This window comes from Polypterus senegalus, chromosome 2 (assembly GCF_016835505.1).
Source record: "Polypterus senegalus isolate Bchr_013 chromosome 2, ASM1683550v1, whole genome shotgun sequence".
Classification (NCBI taxonomy): domain Eukaryota; kingdom Metazoa; phylum Chordata; class Cladistia; order Polypteriformes; family Polypteridae; genus Polypterus; species Polypterus senegalus.
In genome coordinates, this window is record NC_053155.1 from 33,620,844 (window position 1) to 33,645,949 (window position 25,106).

The 25,106-nt window shown below is 39.0% G+C and overlaps 1 protein-coding gene across 2 annotated transcripts in view; it reads right to left on the reverse strand.

Annotated features, from left to right (window-relative positions):
• The window catches only part of dhrsx (dehydrogenase/reductase (SDR family) X-linked), a 611,413-nt gene that overhangs the window by 195,205 nt on the left and 391,102 nt on the right, over positions 1-25,106 (reverse strand). For both annotated transcript variants that reach the window (XM_039743559.1, XM_039743558.1), the window contains exon 4: positions 12,114-12,215. In XM_039743559.1, coding sequence (XP_039599493.1) covers positions 12,114-12,215 — 102 coding nt within the window. The remainder of the gene's footprint in view (positions 1-12,113; positions 12,216-25,106) is intronic.

Below are 25,106 nucleotides of genomic sequence, written 5' to 3' on the forward strand. Positions count from 1 at the left end.
GCCTATTTTCTAGGTTGTATTAATATTTTGCCAACACTCAAATTTGTACTTTGGGTATATTATTTATAATGCATGAATAAATGTGCAACCTTTTCCTCCTGCCTGTTCCGATACTCTCTCTAATTGCTTTATGGTTATAGATGTAAAAGAAAAGGTGGAGTGTTGAACTACAGTTATAGTTAACCCTGACAGTGACCAGGCTGGTAAGAGTAAACATACAACGGCTATTGATGGGATTTGGGGTATTCCTATCAGATTTATGAAGCATAATCATATATATTGAAAACAAAAGAAAGTGTGCATAAAGAATAAACTTAAGCCAGGACAATAACCCTAGCTGATGTATAACAAGAATAATTGCTCTAAAACTGAACTGCCAGCAAGTGCTCTCTCCTCAAAAATGAACTGTTAAAAGTACATAAATGAGCACACTGACACTACTGAATATGTATTATCAGAATATAGAGGAAAGGAATTTTGATTTGCATCAGACAACTTAAGTATAGATACCAAACCTAGTGGTGCTTAAATATTAGTGTGTGTGGCTGAGTGACAGAGATAGCAAGAGCCTGCATTGGCAAATTAGTCACACGAAAGACAACAGAGAGGTGAAGGCACAGCAAAGTTAGACTCGAGGCACAATGACATCACTTGACAAGAGCAAATTAAAAATGAACGCTTTATATTTATAGGATCTTTTTATAGAGCATTGCAAAATAAAGATCAGTTTATTCAGCCCACACAAAACAAAAGATCTCATCTCCTCTCATTCTGAAACACACTTAATCCACTTCAGGGTTACTGAGGACCTGAGCCTATCTTGCCAGCACTGGGTAACAGGCGATAAAATAGCCCGTGATGGGACTCACGGACATACCCACACTCACATGGGGACACATTTGAAAATGGTAGTCAACCTAATATGCACTTCTTTGGTGATTTGGACAGAAAACCCAAGCAGACACGTTAAAAACATGAAAAGTGTGCACTTGGTGTGTATGTGTGCCCTGCGGTGGGCTGGTGCACTGCCCGGGGTTTGTTTCCTGCCTTGCACTCTGTGTTGGCTGGGATTGGCTCCAACAGACCCCCGTGACCCTCTAGTTAGAGTATAGTGGGTTGGATAATGGATGGATGTTGCAATGAGTGCTTATCTTGAGGTTTTTGAAGGTGGTGCCAATTAAACTCTGGGGAAAGAAACACCAAGGCAACTACACTGGTGTGCATGTGTTTGAGTTTGGGGCCAAATTGTGGAGAGTTATGCCAGTGCAAGTTAAAAGGCCTACAAGAGACAGAAAAGACATTACTCACAAGGGAGTAATGTGGCCAAACACACTCGTGCATGCGAGTGTGGGTTGTGGATTTAAAGAGCTCCTTCCAGACTACGGCACTTAGAATAAACTGTGTGAAGGTGTGCAAGATAATCAGAGAGATGTCCATCGGAATTGGAGGACAAAATCCCGCAGGCATATAAAATGGGATTATGGACATTAGAGGTCGCCTTCGGTTTTTCTGAAATGAAGTCTCTCATTAGCGGAGTATGCATTGGAGTCATCCTGAGCAGCCTGGGAAAGGTTACAATGGAGTATATGTTACTCTTGATTATGTCCTAGAGCTTGAGAAGTGGGGATAATGTTGTGAACCTGGGCTTTATGTTAAATTGATTCATTTTTCTTTTTGGAGGAAATCCTTGGTTCCCATCAATCAGCCAGAAAAAGGAAGAAGGGAACAGGACTGGTATAATTGATGTGTATTTTTTCATTTGAATGATTTTTTCCTTCATTGCATCATTTTAATTCACGCAGCTGTCAGTTTTGAATTGACAGACTTGCTTGTGAGATTTTTCACTTTCTTCTTCCTTTTTCCGCAGTCACTCCACTCTTGACAGTATATCTCGTTTCTAAGAATTTATATTGGGTCCTCTGAAAAGTTTGGTTACGTTGAGATAGGTATTTAGATCTTTATATTTTGATTTCATCCATCTAATGAATCCACTTAATCCAGTTTAGAGTGGTGGAAAAAGGCAGCACTCGGGTCAAAAATAGAAAGGCACAGCAGCACAACATCACATAACTTCTACAACCTACTTTATCCAATTCAGAATCACAAGGGCTCATGGCTTTTTCTTCATGGGCTTATATGGACATTATTGTTATATTTATAAGAGTGCAATGAAATTCAATCAACATGCAACATGCCACCACTCTCTGGCCCCATGATTAACGAGTATTACTACCTTACCCCAAAGCTTCTGTTTTCATTATCTGAAATAACTGTTGTACTGGGACCCCATAAATCTCTTGTGACATGTGTTATACAGGGTGTGCCACAAGGCTCAGTTCTGGGGGCTTTACTATGTACTATCAGTTTGTTTCCTGTATGTTGTATTATTTGTGCACATGGCATGGACTACAAATGCTATGCTGATGATACTTGATATAAGTAAAAACATTTAAATTCCTATCAACTTCTGCTCTTTGTTCCTGCTTGTATGATGTCAACTTATGGCTTACAATTTTTTCTTTAACTTAAAAAGTGGGAAAACGGAAATACTTTTCATTGCAAATAAGTCTAAGTTGGCTAAGATGGATCGTTTTACATTAATAGTTGATCGTGCCTCTGTCCAAGCTTCAGCTGTAGTTTGACATCCTGGTATTAAATGTAATTCTTCTTTGTCATTTGTTCCAAACATTCATAAATTAATGAAACCTTTCTTTTATCATCTATGGAATTTAACCCAACTTTGACCATCTTCTACCTTAGCAGATGCTGAACGTTTTAGCCCATGCTTTTATTACACGCTCTTCCAAAGTCTGTTCCAAACAAACTGCAGTATGTTCAGAACTCTGCTACTAGGGTTCTCATATACACCAAGTCCTAGGAACATACAGTATGACGGCAACTTTGAGGGAACTACATTGGCACCCAATTTAATCTCATATCCACTATGAAATAATTTTGTTAAAGCCTTAAAAGACCAAGCTCCATCTTACTCCTAACTACCAACTCCAGTAATCTGAAGTTAGCCCTCTACTTGCCATTCATAGGACTAGCAGGAAAAATGCTATGGGTGACAAGGCCTTCTAGGTCTCAGTTCCAACCTTGTGGAATGTTCTTCCTTACAAGTTCCATACAGTTTGTAAAAATAGACAAAAAAGCTTTTCTGGATGATAAATCTTTTCTATAACCTGGCCTGTTATTCATTTCTGCTACCCTTTTATGTACTTATGTTAGGCTTTGTACCAGGGGTCACCAAGTCCAGTCGTGGAGGATTTTCATTCTAACCCTTTTTTTTTAATGAGTGCCCTGTTTGTGCAGCTAATTAACTTCTCGTGAATTCATTTTAATTGAATTGCTTTTTTAAGGTTTGTTCCCCTGAATTAATGCATCGTTCCTCTGAAGTGCTTTGTTTCTTTCCTAAAATAGCACCCAAACAGAAATAAAATGTGAAGACCAACTAAGTCAGGGCTTCAAACTCCAACCAGTTTCACACCAACGAGCTGCTTAATGAGGTGCTGATTCTTTTCCTTAATTAAACCAGTCCTTTAATTCTGTGGCTTGTTGCTGCTCTTGTAGTGCATTAGCAGACATTTCAGAGATTGTTGATTTTCTGAGAGCTCAGTTAAAATGTTTTGGAGACCTGAGTACATCAACATTCCTGAGACCTTCATCTTTTTTTATTTTCAGATATTGTACTTTGGACACCAGTTGTTTTGTTTCATATTAAGGAAAACAAAATAATTAATGAGTCTGAGTCTTCAAGAACAAGTCAATTAAAATTAGCTCAAAAGAAGATAATTAGCAGCTAAAACAGGTCAATCATCAAGAAAAGGGTTAGAATGAAAACCTGCAGCCATGGTGGTCCTCCAGGACTGGAGTTGACGACCCCTGCTTTGGGATGTGAAAGGAGCACTATAAATAAAATGTATTCCTATTACAGTAATCCCTCCTCGATCGCGGGGGTTGCGTTCCAGACCCCCCCGCAATAGGTGAAAATCCACGAAGTAGAAACCATATCTTTGTATGGTTATTTTTATATATTTTAAGCCCTTATAAACTCTACCACACTGTTTATAAATATTCCCCGCACAGTTATACAGCATAATAATCCCTTTGTATTCTCTTAGATATTAAGTAAGATTCATTGAAATTATGTATGTAAACACACTGTTTATATACAGTAAAACGTAAATATTATTTTAAAGATATTGAGTGTCTCAGATATCACATATGTTACAGCCATTATGATAGACAGGCCACCAGCAATAAATACATACAATGCAAGAAAAATAGTATACAGTAAATGTGTGTACAGTGACACTAAACGTACGTACATGTACTAAGTACTGTAACTAGAAAATTAATTATGGTTACTCACCAACAATGACACGATGACTTGTCCGATAACAATGAGTTTTATTTTACTGCACAACAAAGGAGAGTGTTACAGCCCTTAAAGGAGCCACTTCAGGCGATTGTGTAGCACTGCCGTTGTTCTTCTTCTGACAGTCTTCAATCAAAATCCCTAAAGCAGATTCTATCCAGACTACTGCCTTATTACATCCACTTACAACTTGTTTTGCACCCTGGTTAAAAGGACACTGCGGTCGTAGATCTTGTATTCCTTTCCTACTTTTTAAATAAAAAGAATTGTAGCCTCATTGATGCTGTAATAGCGTCCTACAGTGGTGTAGCTTTTCCCTTCCTTCAGCATATCCAAAACGTTTACCTTTTCAGCAATCGTTAACATCTTCCGTTGGCACTTGAGCACGGCCCCTGAAGCAGTAGCAGGAGCAGATCGTTTTGGAGCCATAATGAAGGGCTTGACTATGCACAAAGGTAAACACAAAAGAGCACAAAAGTTAACTCTTTACACAGCGAAACACGTTGATGCTGAATGAGCGAGACGAGTCTTCCTGAGTAACACTGCATTCAGCACACAGGAACTTAACTGCGTGCTCCGATTGGTTAGCTTCTCAGTCATCCACCAATAGCGTCCCTTGTATGAAATCAACTGGGCAAACCAACTGAGGAAGCATGTACAGGAAGTAAAAAGACACAATGTCCACAGAACCCGCAAAGCAGCGAAAAATCTGTGTTATATATTTAGTTATGCTTACATATAAAATCCACGATAAAGTGAAGCCGCGAAAGTCGAAGCGCGATATAGTGAGGGATTACTGTATTATCTTTTTTACTTTCTCGTATATGAAGTATAGGGAAAGCATTGTAATCGTCAAAAGATTCGATTTTGATGAATATCAAAATTTTAGATATCCCTGAGTCCGAAAATACCATTTTTGAAATTATGTCTGTGTGTGTGTGTAAACACAATAACTTAACTTAACACTTTTACTTAGGTCAACCAAATTTTGCATACAAGTATTAGGTACAAAACATTGATTTCTACCAACTTTTGGGTTATTTCTGCTAACCGGAAGTGGTACTTTACAATTTATTCATTCAGCTGCAGAGTCCGGTTTATTCAACTTTACTTTTATAATAATAGTTCAATATATTATTAATTTGATTTGATTTGTTGTTAATGGTTCTTTAATGTACATAATGTAAAAATATAATCATTGTCTTGCGGTTTACTCCTCAAATATCAATCCCCATATCTGAGTATATGGGGAAAGTCTAGGGAAAACCACTCCCGATTTTTTTTGGCTGCTTTTTACAGAAATCCACCAGATTCTTTACATCTTACTGTCTGATGGTCAGGAGTTTACAAAGTGTGTAGGCAGTTCTGACGAGAGTGATCTTCTGCACCTGGACAGCACTTGCTTTACCTGCCATATGTCAATTTTGGAGACATAGTTGGGCAGTTCTGATTACGATTGGAATCACACAAGAGTTTACCTTCCATACACGCTAAACATCCATCTTGATGTCTTTGTATTTGCTGAATTCTTCCACTTTTTTGATTGAGATGTTTGCATCATGTGAAATGGCTACATCGATGAGTAGACATTGCATCTAACTAATGATGTCCTGTCGGTTGGCTTCAGTAGTACAATTGGTGCTCAAACCCGTATCATATGTAACGGTTGTGTTCTCCATCTCAACAGCCTTTACAGACCAGTGATCAATGATTAGGTTCTGAGATATCAATCTCTTAGAGTATTGGCCAATATAGGTAGCTAGCTACACTGTAAAAAGCAATTCAAGGGACCTCTAACCATCACTTAATCAAATGCATGCTATCAGGTTAAAAATTCAAGTTTGATGATTTTATTAAATATTTTAATTTGAAAAGATTATTTAATGAGTTGACACGAAAGAATTATATTAGTACATACTTTATCTTAGACTTTCAAGTAATCTAAACTCAAATTTCTTTTGCCATTTATTGAAAAACAAAATTTAGGTTTGTTTAACCTAATCTAACGCTATGTCTACTTAATTTCTCTGCTTCATGAGTGTGAAACTGCTCCAACTTAACATGCTGTGACAAGATCAGAACGCCTTACCGCAAGTGAAAAAAGAACTACGGTGAGTGATAGAACGGATATTTTAGTGATAGAGGAGCAATTTCAAGGTAGTAATTATTTACATTGCTCTAATATAGTAAACATCATTATTTATTTTGCATAACAGGTTGAATAGCTCTAGTGAAATTTAGTGCCGTCCATCTTACCATATTTTCTGAAAATTACTTTTTGTTCCAGCCGCTAATGATTTCTCACGTGCGTTTGTATGTTGGTTAAGGATTTTGACGCAATATTGCTTTACTGGATGTAAGCCTGATAGCATATTGAGAAGATACTTCATTAACTGTAATAATCTTTCTTTGACTTTACTTATTTTCCAGTTGTAACGTTTAGAGTATACTCCGAAGCTGTAATGTAAAATTTTTTTGCATCTTGCAATAAAAGTCAGGTTTGACATATTTGGCAATTGAATATTACATTGAGGCCTATATTTTTGCTGCTGTAGTATGGCTATTTGTTAGACAAAGATTTTGAAAGATGTTGAAAAGTTGTAAAAATGTAAGTAAAAAAAGGTAAATTTTGCAACACTTTCATTCTTTAAGTGACTGTAGTTTTAATAATTTAATAAATAATTAAACTTGATGAAGCTTAAAATTATAGGCAGAAAACACTAATTACACCAACTTCACTTTTTACATCATCACAACTTTAAAATATATTAATAATTAAGTATTTAGAACTTAAAGGTGTCTTTAAAAAAACTTAATTTTTATGTGCAGTGAATTTAAAAAGTTGTCCTATATTTTTTTAAGTAGATGGTACTTAAAAGTAATTTAAGATCTGAAGGAGAAACCTTTTCCAATTACTCAATGTTGTAAGTTGGTTCTACGTAATTTTAACCAGAAGTTGGAGTAACTCAAAAAGCTTGATGCAGAGCGTTGCGTTAATTTCTTTTGTTGGCCCAAAACAATTTTTAGTTTTAGAGTGTATGTGATTGTGTTGGTCAAAGTATTCATTTGGTGCTAAGAGAATCCAGTTGTAATATGGCTGATGTTCACTTCTTGTTGCTGGCATATCCTGCACTTGTTATCAACATTCATCTTGAGAATTCTCTTCTGAAAATAACACCTGCTAAGTGCCTGATCCTGAGCTGCCACAGGGAGACTGTTTGATCCTCCAGCCGAGAACCTTGCAACCATCCAAACGTCAGTTTCTTATCAACATAGCTGTTCAATATCTGTGTGTAGAACTGACCAAGGTGTGGTTTCGATGAGAGGTTGTTCATTTTTTCGTGAATTAACACTTAGGCAAACGAAAAGACTTGGACAGTCTGGAATCAACAATTAAAGTAGCACACACATTTTTTGTGGATATCAGAGGAAAACTGGAGTACCTGGGAAAAAAGCCATATGGAGCACATGAAAACTCCATGCAGAAAATGAGCAGGTGTGGGAGCTGAACTCAGTAGTTGGATGTGTTTTTGTTGTGGCACTCATCGCTGCACTACAGTACCATTCCATTGCTGCATACATGTGGAATAGTATGTGAGACAAGTCCACAGTGATGCAAGCTTTAAATAAAATCGTTGCAGCTCGGGCTCCAAGGGGGTGTATGCCACAAAATGTTTAAGTCGGGCTGATCACACTTGCATGTGAGGGCGCTGTTGGTTCCAATTTCCTCATTGACTCTTCACAGGTCACAATTAGGACATTTGCACCTTACAGAGGTATATAGATGAGAGAAGGGAGGAAGGGAAGGAGAAAAAGGAAAGCAGAATAGGAGATGATGATTTCGGAAAGCTTGCAGTACTGGTTTGGTTGAAGTCTGCCTTCTGGAGTGACTGCCAGATTAGAGCAGTCAAGAAGAAGATGGAGTGCCAGAGAGCGAGAGATGGAATGCTAAGAGTGCAGACGGAGGTAAGTGCGGGGACGCTGGATTGCCGGCTGAAGCATGTGTCCATGGCCATGAGAGAAGGTGTCCAGGAGCCCAACAAGCTTTCGCAAGTGTGGTGTCTCTGGATCATGTATTAAGACAACCATCCATTGGCCACAGAAGGGAAAGGGACTTGGAGACTCACAGAAAAAAAAGGTCTTCAAGTGTTTTTTAAGGCCAAATTTTTAAAGAAACTGTTTATTTATTGATTGATTTTATCCCTCATGATGGACACTTGTTTTTATTGGGATTATTTATTTATTACGGATGGAGCACTGCACAATTTTCACTTTGTTGTTTCAAGAATAAAAGCACTATTTGCATTTTGCACCCCACAATTTCTGTAATGTGTGTCCTCGTTGCCCTGGCTCTTCTCGGTTATGGCTCCAAGAGGGTTATGGAAACTGCAGCCTACTGTTAACTGATTGATTTAACTTTTAAGATTTAAGAATATGAAAAGAAAAACTGCCTAAGGGGAATCTAAAGCCGAACCAACTGTAGAATGTATTCAGCATACATACTGAACCAAGGAGCAGGTCTGCCATTTAAACTTTTAACAGGGATGCCTTATTTACAAAGTGATGACTGCCCAAGTAAATGTCAGAGTGGCACTTTAGTTAGCAATGCAGGAATTCCACATGTGCATGAGAAGCAGACTGACCTCAGCGGCCCAAAGTGTCCATAATGCTCTACACAGCCTAACACAGACCTGCTTAATCTAATTTTGTTTTGCAAGGAAAGAGCTTATCCTGGCTGCAATAAACGTAAGGCAGGAACACAAGCCTGGAAGAGATACCAGTCCATTGCAGAGACCACTCATGCATACTGTGAACAAGTATTCGTCCCCTTTCAATAATCCTTTGTGTTTGCATATTTTATACAGAGAATGCCCTCCGATCATTAGTCAAAAAGGAATATTAGCAAAAGGGAACCTGAGTGAACACAGAATAAAGATTTTAAGTCGTTACTTTAAACAAGGAAGAAAGTTATTCTACTGCTGTTTAATACCCATGTGAAAAAGTACTTGCCCCCTTAGTTTCAATACTCAGCTGCAGCACCTTTAGCAGCAATAATCAAAACCAAATGCTTCCTATAAATTGATATCAGTCTTTCTAATAACTTGAGAAGAATTGTATCCCACTCATCTTTGCAGTACTGCTTTAATGCACACACGCTGGAAAGTTTGCAAGTAGAAATGCTCATTTCAGGTCCTACCACAGCATGGATTCAAGACAGAACTTTGAGTAGGCTACTCCAAAAATGTTAATTTTTATCATCTAAACCATTCAGCTGTTGACTGGCTGTTGTATTTTGGACCATTGTCCTGCTACATAACCCAATTTCTCTTTAGCATTAAGTTACAGACAGATGACCAGACATTCTCAATAAGCATATTCTGGTAACATGGAGAATTCATGGTTCCTCCAGTCATGACAAGTCATCAAGTGCCTGAAAAAGCATAGCATCCCCACACCATTGCACTTCACCCCCATGCTTTATTGTAAGAACGATCCTGACACTGGGGCATGTGTCATCCAAAGTGTTATACTTTTAATTAATATTAATTAATTACATTTATATGGCACTTTTCTCATTACTCAAAGTGCTTTACATAAACTGTTGGGAACCACTTTACTGACCACCAATGTGCAGCGCCCACCTGGATGTATGACAGCAACCATTACTGTACTGTACCAATATATTCACCACTCATTAACTATTAGGTGATGAAGGGGTGAGAGAGACAGTTAGCCAATTAGAGACAAGGGATGATTAGGGGGCCAGAATGGATGAGGCCGCAAATGGCAATTTATCTAGAACAAAAGATGCCCAGGGACCTTTAATGGCCACAAAAAGTCAGGATCTCGATTTTACATCTCATCCAAAGGACCACGTAACATTCAGAGTACAGTGTCCCCATCATTGTACTGGAGTATTGGGGTCCAAAAACAGCAGGTCATGTTGGCCTCACAAACACCTCTTCCAGCAGCAACCTTAGCTGTTCCTAGATGGTCTCCCATCAAAGTACTAGCCAGGCTCAAACATGCTTAGCTTCAGGTGGATGACTAGATCTGAAACGCAGGTGAACTGGATGTTGTCTCACCTGTCTATAGGACATTATTACAAAAGGCCTGAGGATCCCCTAAGTGTTTCTTTTCAAATGCAAGATGGCAACTGATAGCTTGCTACTCTCCTATGAATCCCATTTTTTATTCAGTCTCTGTCTTATCGTCAAGTCATGAACATTTAATGTAGTTGAAGTTAGCGATACCTGTAAATCTTAAAATGTTCTTCTGGGATCCTCTATAACTTCTTAAATAAGTTATCACCTTGCCCTTGGAGTGACTTTGGCAGATCGGTCATGTCTGGAAAGATTCAGCACTGATATGAGATAATGGCTGTCACAGTGGTTCGGTGGAGGCCCAGAGCCTTAGAGATGGCTTTGTAATGCATGCCTGACTGGTACATTTCAACAGCTTTTTAGCTTTCTTTTGATCAAGGCATCATGTTCTTTTGGAAACTTTGTGATGACAACTTCAGTGTCATAATATGAGTCAATATGTGACAAGGTGTGCAGTCAACAGGTCTGGCTGTGTTCAGTCGGCTGATTAAATGAGTAATGTGGAAATTATGTTTAATGTCTACTCTGACCTTTTGCTTAAAGATCTGAGGCCATTCATTGTGACAAATATAAAAAAACAAAGGATTTGAAGAAAGCGGTGAACACCTTTTAACCAACACTGTGTATCCATAAGTGAACATTGCCCCAGACACAGACAGGCAGACATGCTCATGTCACCCAGCACACGTTTATTTTATTTGTCACAATTCAGTACTCACAAGCCCCCCAATACCCCTCAGTCCAGGCCAATCCAATGCCTTCTCTCTCTCTCTTCTCTTCTTCAGGCCGCCTCTTGCCTCCTCCAGAGACCATTGTCCAATTTTCCACCTGACTCTTGTCCCTCTCTGAAGGTAGGGGGCACCTTTAAATAAGCACCCTGATGTGCTCCAGGTGTGTTCCCGGCAATCTCCCACCGACACGCCCCAGTGTGGCGGAAGTGCCGGGTGTCTCCTCAGAAGCACTCCGGGTGTCCCTGTTCCTCTTTCCCCGAGCACTTCCTGGTGTGGCGGAAGTGCTGAGGTCCAGGGTCTTCCAGGTATCGGGATTCCCCTGGTGGTAATCCCGGGTCCCTACAGGGTCGAGCTTCCCAGCTCTTTACTCGTGGCCTCCAGGGTGGTCGTCCTCTCGAGGTCTGGAGGAGGCACAAGCCCTCCTCTGGTCTTTTTGGGCATCCCGGCTGGGTACCACCTCCATCCGGGTACCACACCATATAATAAGTGTCAATGAAAGTCAAAATATATAATAATATTGTGCTATAAAACCTTCACCCCAAAGCCACCATTGCTTAACTTTAGTGACTTAACTTACTGGTTGAATTTGACCAACTTGCTTTACCTGCTCTTACTCAGTTGTAAAATTAATTAAGAATCAAATCAAAGTAAATAGACTACAGCTTACTATCTGTGCAGCAGCGCCTTGGGGCTGTGTGCACCTTATGTTAGCAATAAATAAAATAAAGGTAAAGGGCTTTGTGTGTACTGCTTCAAAAACAAAGAAAAACAAACACACACTGGCAGACTGACACTTTTAAGCCTTTCTGCTCAAATTTAAACCTCGTAGCTTTATCACAGGTGTCATTTTATCTGTTCCTTATTGTGCAACACACACAGGAAGCTGAAGGTACTTACCGTTATTAACTAACACATGAAGTGGAAGGCCTCGGTTTTTAAATCTCTTCACAAACTGACAGACATTGTTGAGGGAAGTCAGGTCAAGATGTTCAAACTCCACTAGAATAATAAAAAAAAGAAAAGAATACAAATGTAAGATTTTCAATAGCCTAAGTTATTATTCATCAGATTGCTCTTAGACACCAAAAACCATTTGCATAACAACTTTAATATTTACCATTTAATCAAAACTGCTTAATTAAATTCAGAAACACAAGCATAGCCCATCAGCTTTGGTCTCACTTATGCACTCGCTCATGCACACGCCCTTTTGGGGCCAATTTATAATCACCAACAATATGCAGCGGCACAACTTTGGGAAGTAAAGAAACCAACAGAACAATGAAAATCCAAATAGACAGAGAGTGTTAACCACTGTGCACTCCACATGACGACATACATTCTCAAAGCAGCTTAATCAAATTGAAGGCCTTGGAATGGTTCAGGCATTGCAACCCTGGGCCCAAGACAGCAATCAAGAGCGTCACAAACATCTACAAAGGGCTCATTTGGAATCTTCACTTCTCCTAATGGGCGTACCTTTGGGGATGTGGGAGGAAAACCAAAGGACCTGAAGAAGAACCAAACAAACATTGGGATGAACAAGCAAAATGCATATAAAGTGCTTGGGCAGTCAATCCTGAACTAAAGAGGATTGATCCATAAGGCAGCACCACTGTGCCACCATTTATATTATATTATATTATATTATATTATATTATATTATATTATATTATATTATATTATAACAGCTCTGCTACCCATCTAAGATGTGTTGAAATCTAAATAATTAACACAGACCTCAGTGTTATTGTTTGTAGTCTATTGGAATGTATGTAGTAATAAAATGCACTGTGTTTGTCATTCCAACCGATGACGCATGACAAATATTTTTAGTAATAAAATGTATAATGCATATATTCTGTTGTTTACCATTTGGTATGGGAATCATAAAAGCAGTGTTAATTTTTTTGCGATTCACCATCTGTTGGAATGACTAATGCTATGCATTTTACTGCTACAAATGTATGTGATGCACTTGTCTTTTGGAATGACAGAAGCGTAGCAACCAGACAGGCACACAGATACACAGACGCTTATTCCTTTATTAAGGTGTGTTATATTATATTATACTATATTAAACGCCATGTTTTAATTGTTTAGATAGAACTTTATTTGCATATATCTGCACTTTTTTATACTAATTATCTATCTATCTATCTATCTATCTATCTATCTATCTAATTAAGCTGATTTATGAAATTAGATTTGATGTAATTTTATTTGTATATGTCTGCACTTTTAATACTAATTATTTTGTTTATTAGATAGGATAAAACTTTATTTCTACTTAACTGCACCTTTTTATACTAATTATGTTGCTACATTAGATTAGATATAACTTTATTTGTATTTATCTTCACTTTTTATAGTATGCTGCATTATTAAATTAGATGAATTTATATACAGTAGAACTTTATTTGTATATATCCATAGTTTTTATACTAATTATGTTGTTAGTTTAGATTAAATTAGATTAGATAGAACTTTATTTTTATATATCTTCACGTATACATAATATAGAGAAAGTATAGGAATCATGAAAAAATTCAGCCTCAAGATTTTGATGAATCTTGATGTTTTAGACCTTCCTAGGACCCAAAAATGCCATTTTTGAAATGAAGTCTGTCTGTGTATCTGTCTGTGGGCAAACACAATAACTTGAAGACGCTTTGCCCTCAGTCGACGAGATTTTGTACACCTGCTTTACATCAAAAATAAGGAATCCTATCAACTTTTGGGCCACTTCCGGCAAGTAGAAGTGGTACTTTAACTGAATATTTTCACAGATTTTCAAGTAAACTATGGTTATAATTACAGATAGATAATTCAGATTTTGTACAGATTTTTACAATGATAAAAAGCAAATATATGAAATTTGAGAAAAATGACTCAACTGGAATTAGTATTTTATTTAAACAATCATCCAAATTTTTTCTATCATGGAAATATAAATGTGTCGTGATATTAAAAACTGTATTCAATATAATGCATATTCTTTCAAAACTATTATTAATTTTATTTTTAATTTATACATCATCAGTTTGACAATAACATTTAAACATTCAACATGCCATGTAAATATAAGGATGTGATGGGAACAATTATTATTTTTAGGAAATCATTGCGGACTAGAGAGATTCTGAAGGACTGGAAAATGGCAAATATCATCCCATTATATAAAAAGGGTGACAGGGAAGATCCAAGCAACTATAGGCCAGTAAGCTTAATACGCATCACAGGAAAACTAATGAAAACAATTATTAACGATAAAATTGGGCAAGTACAGGAGTTATTCTGAACAGTCAGCATGGGTTCAGAAGAGGGAGGTCGTGTTTTACTAACATGTTGGAATTCTATGAGGAGGCAACAAAAGGATACGATCAGAATGGAGCTTATGATATTACAACCCAAAATCAGAAAACGTTGGGACAGTGTGGAAAATGTGAATAAAAAAATAAAGCAGTAATTTACAAATTTCCCTTAACTTTTATTTCATTGCAGACAGTATGAACACAAGATAATTCATGTTTTTTTTGGTCAACATCATTTGATTTGTAAATAAACATCCATTCTTGCCATTCAGGCTTGCAACACATTCCAAAAAAAGTTAGGATGGGGGCAATTCAGGGGTAGTAATGAGGTATAATAACTAAATAATGAAGTGATTTGAAACTGGTGATGTTAACAGGTGATTGCAATCATGATTCGGTACAAAAGCAGCATCGAGGAAAGGCCTACTCCTTTAGGAGCAAAGATGGGCAGAGGATCGCCAGTTTGCCACCAAGTGCGGGCAAAAATCTTTGCAATGATGAAGTAAAATGTTTCTCAAAGACAGATAGGAAGAGATTTGGGCATTTCTCCCTCTACAGTGCAAAACATAGTGAAAAGAATCAGGGTATCTGGAGAAATTACTGTGCACAAAGGCCAAGGGCGCAAGCCTAAACTGAATGGCCGTGATCTCCGAGCCCTCAGACGGCACTGCATTAAAAACTGTCATTCATCAATAAATGATATAACTGCGTGGGCTCAGGATTACTTCAGAAAGTCACTCTCAAGCACTACAGTACGTAGTTACATTAGGAAATGCCAGCTAAAACTGTACTGTGCCAAAAGGAAGCCCTACATAAATAGTGTCCAGAAGCGCCGTCGACTTCTCTGGGCTCGGAGGCGTCTGGGATGGTCCATTGTGCAGTGGAAACGTGTATTGTGGTCAGACAAATCGGTTTTTAACATATTTTTTGGAAGAAATGGACGCGTGTGCTGCGGACCAAAGAGGAAAAGAACCATCCAGACTGTTACCAGATACAAGTTCAAAAGCCAGGGTCTGTCATAGTATGGGGTTGTGACAGTGCCTTCGGCAAAGGTAACTTGCACTTCTGCGATGGCATCATCAATGCTGAGAAGTGTATCTCAGTTTTGGAGGAACAAATGCTGCCTTCAAGACGACGTCTTTTCCAGGGACGTCCATGCTTATTTCAGCAAGACAATGCCAAACCACATACTGCGCGCATAACAAAGGCATGGCTGCGTAAGAAGAGGGTGCGGATGCTTGACTGGCCTGACTGCAGCCCTAATTTGTCTCCTATAGAGAATGTTTGGCACATTTTGAAACGAAAAATGCGTCAACGAAGACCCCATACTGTTGTGCACCTAAAACGTAATTTGCAGGAAGAATGGGACAAACTAACACCTGAAACACTTAGTCACTTGATTTCTTCAAAGCCTAAACGTCTTTTAAGTGTTGTTAAAAAACAGGGGAACTGTACAAAGTGGTAAATGCTGTACTGTCCCAACTTTTTTTGAAATGTGTTGCAAGCCTGAATGGCAAGAATGGATATTTATTTACAAATCAAATGATGTTGACAAAAAAAAAAAACATGAATTATCTTGTGTTCATACTGTCTACAATGAAATAAAATTTGAGGAGAATTTATAATTTGCTTTTTTCTTTTTTTATTCACATTTTCCACACTGTCCCAACTTTTTCTGATTTGGGGTTGTATTTATCTGGACTTTCAGAAAGCATTTGATAAGGTGCCACATGAGAGGTTGGGCATCAAACTAAAAGAGTGGGAGTTCAGGGTGATGTTTTTAGATGGGTGCAGAATTGGCTAAGACACAGGAAGCAGAGGGTGATGGTGCGAGGAACCTCATCAGAACTGGCCGATGTTAAGAGTGGCGTCCAGCAGGGGTCAGTGCTGGGGCCGCTGATATTTTTAATATATATAAATGATTTAGATAGGAATATAAGTAACAAGCTGGTTAAGTGTGCAGATGATACCAAGGTAGGTGGATTAGCAGATAATTTGGAATCCGTTATATCATTACAGAAGGACTTGGATAGCATACAGGCTTGGGCAGATATGTGGCAGATTGAATTTAATGTCAGTAAATGTAAAGTACTACACATAAGAAGTACAAATGTGAGGTTTGAATACAGTAAGGGGGGTCAGTAAATCAAGAGTACACCTTATGAGGAGAATATAGGAGTCATAGTGGACTGTAAGCTATCGACTTCCTGAAAGTGTTCAGAAGCCATGAAGAAGGCTAACAGAATGTCAGGTTATATAGCGCCTTGATGTGTGGAGTACAAGTCACAGAAGGTTCTGCTCAAGCTTTATAACACACTGGTGAGGCCTCATCTTGAGTACTGTGTGCAGTTTTGGTCTCCAAGCTACAAGAAGGACATAGCAGTGCGAGAAAAGGTCCAGAGAAGAGCGACTAGGCTGATTCCAGGACTACAGGGGATGAATTATAAGGAAAGATTAAAAGAGCTGAGCCTTTACAGTTTAAACAAAAGACGGTTAAGAGGTGACCTGACTGAAGTGTTTAACATTATGAAGGCAATTAGTACAGTGGATCGAGACTGTTATTTTGAAATGAGTTCATCAAGGACACCGGGACACCAGGACACCATTGGAAACTTGTTAAGGGTAAATTTTGCACAAACATTAGGAAGTTTTTCTTTACAAAAAGAACGATAGACACTTGGAATAAGAGACAAGTAGTGTGGTAGACAGTAAGACGTTAGGGACTTTCAAAACACCAAAAAATGTTTTGGAAGAAATAAGTGGATAGGACTGGCGAGCTTTTTTGGGCTGAATGGCCTGTTCTTGTCTAGATTGTTCTAATGTTCAATAAGCTGCTACGTCTCCATCATGTTCCTGGTAATACATTTAATTTTATGATTTTTTTTTATTTCCGCCATCATTATCATAATTAAGTGTAGCTAAACGCAGTTTTACCTATGGCAATTTATTGCAACAAATATTATGTAATATTAACACTTTTTCTATGTTTTTAGGTAATTATAACTCTTTTTACTTTGCATGCCATCTAGGTAATGCATATGTAATTATGAAAAAAATCCACCACCACTTTCAACCTCCCTAAGTGAGAAAATAGTTTTAATAAAAAGTTTTATTATAAATATAGATAAATGATTGATGTTATCAATTAGTTGTGATGAGACACAAAGAATATGATATTGGAGAAATATTGTGCAACTGGAAGTGGTTCTGATGACCTTTTCCTCTAACTCAGTAAACAAGAAAGTCGAGGTCGTGCGCACTCTCGATTTTTTTATATACCATTTAGGTTGTTAGAGCTTCCACAGTGATTACAGTAGTGAAAAGGCAGAGGCAGGCAGTTCACATTCTAGTTTTGCCAATATGAGCATGCTTTCAATGAAAGCAGATCTCACTGTCCACCTTCATCTTCAGGATGAGTATCTGGAGATAAAAGATATCACCTTCTGAAACCAAATTACTATTTGAATTATTATTATTCTCATCATCAAACGGACATTTAATATAAATAGTAATAATAAAAATGATAATGGTTGATAGTCAGAGAAAGCCACTGTTGGACCCTGATGTATAGGTTGCCATCATTTCCGTGTTCAGTTTTTAACTTGGCGAATGTCAATTTCACTTCCATCTACTGTTTATTTTGACAAGACTTAAGAGATTTTGGTTGGAGCAGGAGTGCTGAAGCAGTCAAGCGAATTAATAACCCCGAGCATCTAACCTGTGAATAATCAGATGGGAACAGACAACTCTTTAAAAAAAGTTTAAAGCAATGATGGATATGAGCAAGAAGTTCAACAGCGAGAGAAAAGAAAGATGAAAGGGAGATGGGAAAGAAAATCAATGGAACTCCAGGGACAGAGTCAATTACCTTTTAAAGAAAAATCGTCAGCATCTCAGAGCTGGATAAGCAACTTTAAACACTTGCTGCTTTGCCTTTCCTTTGCGCACATCAAGAGAGCCCCTAAGGCCGCCAGTCAGATACAATTCATCTTAGCCCTCTGTGTCAGAAGTGTGAGAATTGCACTGTAATTACAACTTAAAATAAACCAAAATACAGTCATTAATTCCAATTTTAACCTTCTAATTATTCCCATCGATTATTTTACTATAACTCCTTTAGATGCAGTAGTAACTATGATTGCCTTACATTTCCATTATTGTTTTCTACTGCTCATACAGTACGTTCTCTGCACACATTTTGCATGTATTCCCCATGCCTCGGTGGATAGTCTGGTGCTCTTCCCAAAGCCCTAAAGGTGTCAATTTCAAATTGGCAATCGGGTTGTATGTACGAATGGGCCTTCTGTGGTGCCCCATTCAAGGCCATTTCCAGTTTTGTGCGCAGTGCTGCCAGGACTGACCCCCAGTTCCCAGAGCCCCTGTATTAAATGAGTTTCAAAATGCCATGTTATGGTTTCAAAGTGGCACAGTAGTCAGGGCTAGGGACATCTGGATGTTGAATGCTCTTCCCTTATCTCTGGGGGTTTTCGTCCAGGTGTTATAGATTTCCTCCTCACCCCAAAGAGAGGCAGGTTAGGCTAATTGTCCAGCTACATGCAAGTGTGAAGATCTAAAGAAGTATGCTTTGTGATGGACTGTCACCATATTCAAAGTGTCTGGTGATGTCTGGATTTGTTTCATCTCTCCTCTACCCTGAACCAGGTAAGCCGGCTCAGAAAATTGATAGGTGATATAAACTGTAAAGTGGCAGCATGGTTAGCTTTAAACACCTGTGTCCAAGCACAGTCACTTGTTGTCAGTGCAGTGTGCAAGTCCTCCCTTTGAGTCCTCTGTTTTTTTCCCACATCCTAATGTCATGAGACTGCAGTAACCCTGTATGAATGAGTGGGCAAGGGTTAATAGGATGCGAGATGGACTAGCATTTCTCCAGTGTTGACGCCTGCTTATCTGATCACTGATTCCCTAGACGTGGAATTTAGTGACATCCTTTGCAACAGGATTGTGGACTGGACTGGTAGGTCTCAAGACTGAGAGGACTAGCAGCATCACCTTAGCACAAGTACCCAGCAGCGTAGTGTGATGAGCCTGCTATTCCTGTGAGGTCAAACTCAGCTCTGATCACATCATTAGATTTGCTGATGATAACGACCACCTTAGGCTTTATCACCAACCATGATGAGACATCGTGTTTTGTAAGGGAATCGCACCACAATCTATCCCAGGTAGCACATTTTGCACTGTGGTAACTGTTGGTTACTTAGCAGAGGAAGTGTGTGCTTCATTTTTTAAAGTGCTTTACCCATTGGCTGACACTGCTAACCCACGTTAGGTTAAAGTCACTAATAAATTTTACATACTTGGGTGTCCTCCTTCAGCGGACATTCTAATAAACACTCTTTCCTACTGAATTATATAGTTTTGTGAAAAAGTATTTGCCCCCTTCCTGATTTTACTTTTTAAGTATAATACAAAAGAAAACCTGAGTACACATCATAAACTGTTTAATTACATCAACTTCTATATGGACATTGTAGCTCCAGTAAGAACAGTACACTGTTATGCTAACAACAAGCCATGGATTACAAGTGATATCAAGGGCCTTTTGAACCAGAAGAAAAGGGCTTTTAAAGGCGGTGATCAGCATGAGCTCAGCACATGCAGAAGGAACTCCGAGTCAAGCTCAGGGCGGTCAAGGAGAAGTACAGGAGAAAGCTGGAGCACAAGTTGCAGAATAACAGCATGAAGGAAGTGTGGGATGGGGTGAAGATCATCACTGGCTGCAGCTCAAAGCGGGGTACCATCATCGAGAGAGATGTGGAGAGAGCAAACCGGATGAACAACTTCTTTAACAGGATTGACCACCCTAACCCACTCTCACCTCGGAGTACTGCATCCTCCACCCAGCCTTCTGCTGATACCAGCATAGCTGAGACATCCCCACCCACAATTACAGCAGCCCAGGTGAGCATAGAGCTGAAGAGACTTCGTGCCAGCAAAGCAGCGGGTCCAGATGGAGTATCGCCATGACTACTGAAGGCCTGTGCACTGGAGCTGGGGAGTCCTCTACAGCGCATCTTCAACCTGAGCCTGGAACAGGGGAGAGTCCCAAGGCTTTGGAAAACATCTTGTGTCACCCCAGTCCCAAAAGTATCATGTCCTAGTAAGCTGAATGACTTCAGGCCTGTCGCTTTGACGTCACATGTGATGAAGACCATGGAGCGGCTGCTGCTTCACCACCTGAGGCCACAGCTCCGCCACGCCCTCGACGCTCTGCAGTTCGCATACCAGGAGAATGTGGGAGCGGAGGATTCCATCATCTATATGCTACATTGGTCCCTCTCCCACCTGGACAGAGGCAGTGGTGTTGTAAGAATTATCTTTCGGGACTTCTCTAGCGCCTTCAACACAATCCAACCTCTGCTCCTTAGGGACAAGCTGACTGAGATGGGAGTAGACTCACACCTGATGGCATGGATTGTGGACTATCTTACAGACAGACCTCAGTATGTACGTCTCAGGAACTGCAGATCTGACATTGTGGTCAGCAGCACAGAAGCGCTGCAGGGGACTGTACTTTCTCAGGTCCTGTTCAGCCTATATACATCAGTCTTCCAATACAACTTGGAGTCCTACCACGTGCAAAAGTTCACTGATGACACTGCTATTGTGGGTTGCATCAGGAGTGGGCAGGAAGAGGAGTATAGGAAGCTAATCAAAGACTTTGTTAAATGGTGCGACTCAAACCACTTACACCTGAACACCAGCAAAACCAAGGAACTGGTATTGGATTTTAGGAGGCCCAGGCCCCTCATGGACCCCGTGATCATCAGAGGTGACTGTGTGCAGAGGGTGCAGACCTATAAATACCTGGGAGTGCAGCTGGATGATAAACTGGACTGATCTGCCAATACTGATGCTCTGTGCAAGAGAGGTCAGAGCCAACTATAGTTCCTTAGAAGGTTGTCGTCCTTCAACATCTGCAATAAGGTGCTGCAGATGTTCTATCAGACGGTTGTGGTGAGCACCCTCTTCTACGCGGTGGTGTGCTGGGTAGGCAGCATAAACAAGAGGGATGCCTCACGCCTGGACAAACTGCTGAGGAAGTCAGGCTCTATTGTAGGTACAGAACTGGACAGTTTGACATCCGTGGCAGAGTGACGGGCGCTGAGCAGGCTCCTGTCAATCATGGAGAATCCACTGCATCCACTGAAAAGGATCATCTCCAGGCAGAGGAGTAGCTTCAGTGACAGACTGCTGTCACCGTCCTGCTCCACTGACAGACTGAGGAGATCGTTCTACCCCCACACTATGCGTCTCTTCAAATCCACTGGGGGGGTAAACTTTAACATTATACAAAGTTATTGTCTGTTATACCTTCATTTTTATCACTCTTTAATTTAATATTGTTCTTTATCAGTATGCTGCTGCTGGAGTATGTGAATTTCTATCTATCTATCTATCTATCTATCTATCTATCTAAAGGATGATTTGATTTACTGAAGGAAAAAAAAATTCACCAACAACTATATCACCGATGTGAAAAAGCAACTGCCCTCAAAATTTAATACCTGGTTGAGCCACCATTAGCAGCAACAACAGCAGTGAAATGCTCCAACTAACAGGAGTTCAGTCTTTGACATCGTTGTGGAGACATTTTGGTCCATTCTAGTCCACAGAATTGCTTTCATTCAGCCACACTGGAAGGATTTTGACTATGAATTGCTAGAACATCTCAATGTCAGAACTTTGGCTAAGTCACTCCAAAGCTTTTCTTTCTTTACTTTTTTATTTACTTTTTTTCAGCCATTCAGAGATGGACTTACTCTTGTGCTTCAGATTGTTGTCCTGCTGCATAACTCTGATTACTTTTGAGCTTTAAATCACAGACTAATGACCAGACATTCCTCTTCAGTACCTTCTGTCAGAGAGCTGGATTCATGCTTCCCTCAGTTATGGCAAGTCACCAAGGCTCCCACATCATCACACTACCACCTCCATGTTTGATTGTGGGCATGATGTACTTATTGCTGAAAGCTGTGTGAGCTTTAAGGCAGATATAATGGGATCTATGTCTTCTAAAAAGTTCCACTTTTGACTAAACTTTCCAAAGAATATTGTCCCAAAAGATTTGGGGGTAATCGAGGTGTTTTTAGCAGATGTCAGAGGAGCCTTTATGTTTCTCTTGTTTAGCAATGGTTGTTGCCTTGCAGCTCCCCTATGGATATCATTTTTTCTCAGTGTCTTTCTGATGGTGGAAAATCATGAATGCTGGCATTAACTGAGCTGGAAGAGGCCTTCCTTAGATGTTCTTTGAATTTTCTATGCACCCAGAGTGTAAGTTTGCTGGGCTGTTCAACTCCTGAGCAGATTTACCACTGTTTCAAGTTTTTGTCATTTTGAGATGATGGCTCACATGGTGATTTTTCAGGAGTCTCAGAATTTTATAGATTTCTTTGTAGCCTTTTTCTGACTGATAATAACTTTCGTTCTCAGGCCTTCTGGATTTTTTTTTTTTTGATTGAGGAATGGTGTGCTGCTTGTTGAGACCTAATAGCCAACTTCACATTGCTGGAAAAGTTTTCTTCAAGTGATGCTCAGATTCGATAAGGCTGGGATCAGTCCTGCTTGGGTGTCTCTAGTCTAACTGAACCCGTTATCACTTAAATTTGGTTCATTGGTTGATTGATTTCCCAGTAATTTATTCACGTGGGTGACATGGGTGTTGGTGAACTTTTGTCCTTCGATGGTTCAAGTGGCCATTTAAAAACTGTGCACTCAGGTTGTCTTTTTGTATTATACTACATTTGTTTGGAGATCAGAGACAATGAACTTATATGAATACACCAAAAATAGAGGAAATTAGGAAAGAGCATGGCATTGTAAGTGTATGACTGATGCAGATGAAATAATTTATCATTCAGATAGCTGGAATTACTACTTATGTTAACAGCTTTTTTGATTCCAAAATGCTCACTACTTGAATAAGCACCCTTATTATGTTCAAGGAAAAATGTAATGAATGTCCAATTGGACAGATTTTATTTATCAAGTGGCAGAAAAAACATGGTTTTCTTAAAGGGTGAAATTAATAATAGTTTACTGCTTAAAGAAAAGTTTATTCGACATAGAGTCATCAGTTTGTTTTTCAAAACATTTAGGGACATTTTTTGGTCCCTGTTTTTCATTTGCTGGGACAGAGTTGGCATGGTAAGTGGTCACCTTATGTGTCACATGCCTATCTACCATGTGCATCACAGTAACCTGACACACAAAATGGTGGTGCTTATGAAAAAAAAAAAAAAAAACAAATACACAAAATGAGAAGCAGCCATTTCACCAAAATACGAAATTGAAAAAATGTAAAAATAATATTAACAAATTCCTAACACTCAAAAATATGGGGCAGAAACACCATAGACGCTTTAATTATTCATTATTCTTCAAAATTGACTCTTTCGTTTTTATCTTTTTTTGATTTCCATGTTTTTAGATCTCCTGCCTATTTCACTCTCTTTTTCAAGGTTCAGGTTAGCCTGACTTATTTTTACTGTTTGTTAGTATCAGCATACTGACTTTTAATCCCATTTTGACAAGATTGCCAAGTCCTCTAGCTGTCAAGTCTGATTTAGACAACTCCATTGATTAAGAACATCGCTGGCTGCTCTGGACATTAAAGCAGCCAAATCCTCACTGCCACCCAACTGGCCTGCTTTCAAAAGGTGGTGAACTCCGACAGAAGTAGACAAGGTGACAATCCATTCTGGGTAGGCTGAGTGACAATGTGACAACAGTAATTAATAATTCTGAAGCACTTGACACAAATGATGCATAAAAGTTCGATAAGACAGACGAAATGGTAGATATTTGCACTGCTGACTTTAATCCTGTTAAAAATTTAACTGTCACATGACTGCCTCTGGTGGTAAGCTTATCTAACACATTAAGGTCAATAGACTAATGTAAAATATGCAAAAAAAAAAAAAAATGGGATCTTCATGTTTATAATCTGGCTTTATGGTGAACATAAAGAGGATTAATCTACGTATCCATTACAGCTGATATCGCTTTTTATTAATCTGTTAATTATACTCTTTGATGTAACAACAGAATTAAATGACATGATTGTAGCCACATTATTCTTCATTAGGTGGCTTTGTACAAGATTATATAACAATACCCACAGGGAAGGGATTTATGACTTAGAAAGAAAACATCTGATATGTCCACCACTTGACTTTCACTACATAATTATTATAGCAGTAAAACTTTGCCAATCTGCACAAAAAAACATCTCACTAGAGCAAAATTGACTGGTTTGGTTTTGAAAAAAACTGATAGGTTTCTAGCGCTTTACAGTCCTAATAACTGTGTTAAGTTTCATTTGCATTGACTTATTTTTGAGTTACTATGTAGTATATATATATACTAGGTAGCTCTGCCCCCTGCTCCCTTCGCTTGCCAACCCCTGGGTTTGGTTAACTGGACATACAATTTAAAGAGATTGTTATTTTCATTTCATTCATTTTTTATTTCTTGATATTTGCCAGTAATAAAGCTGTAGTGAATGAGTTATTCCACCCAAGGGCTAGTAGTGCCGTGCTGCATGATCTGCATG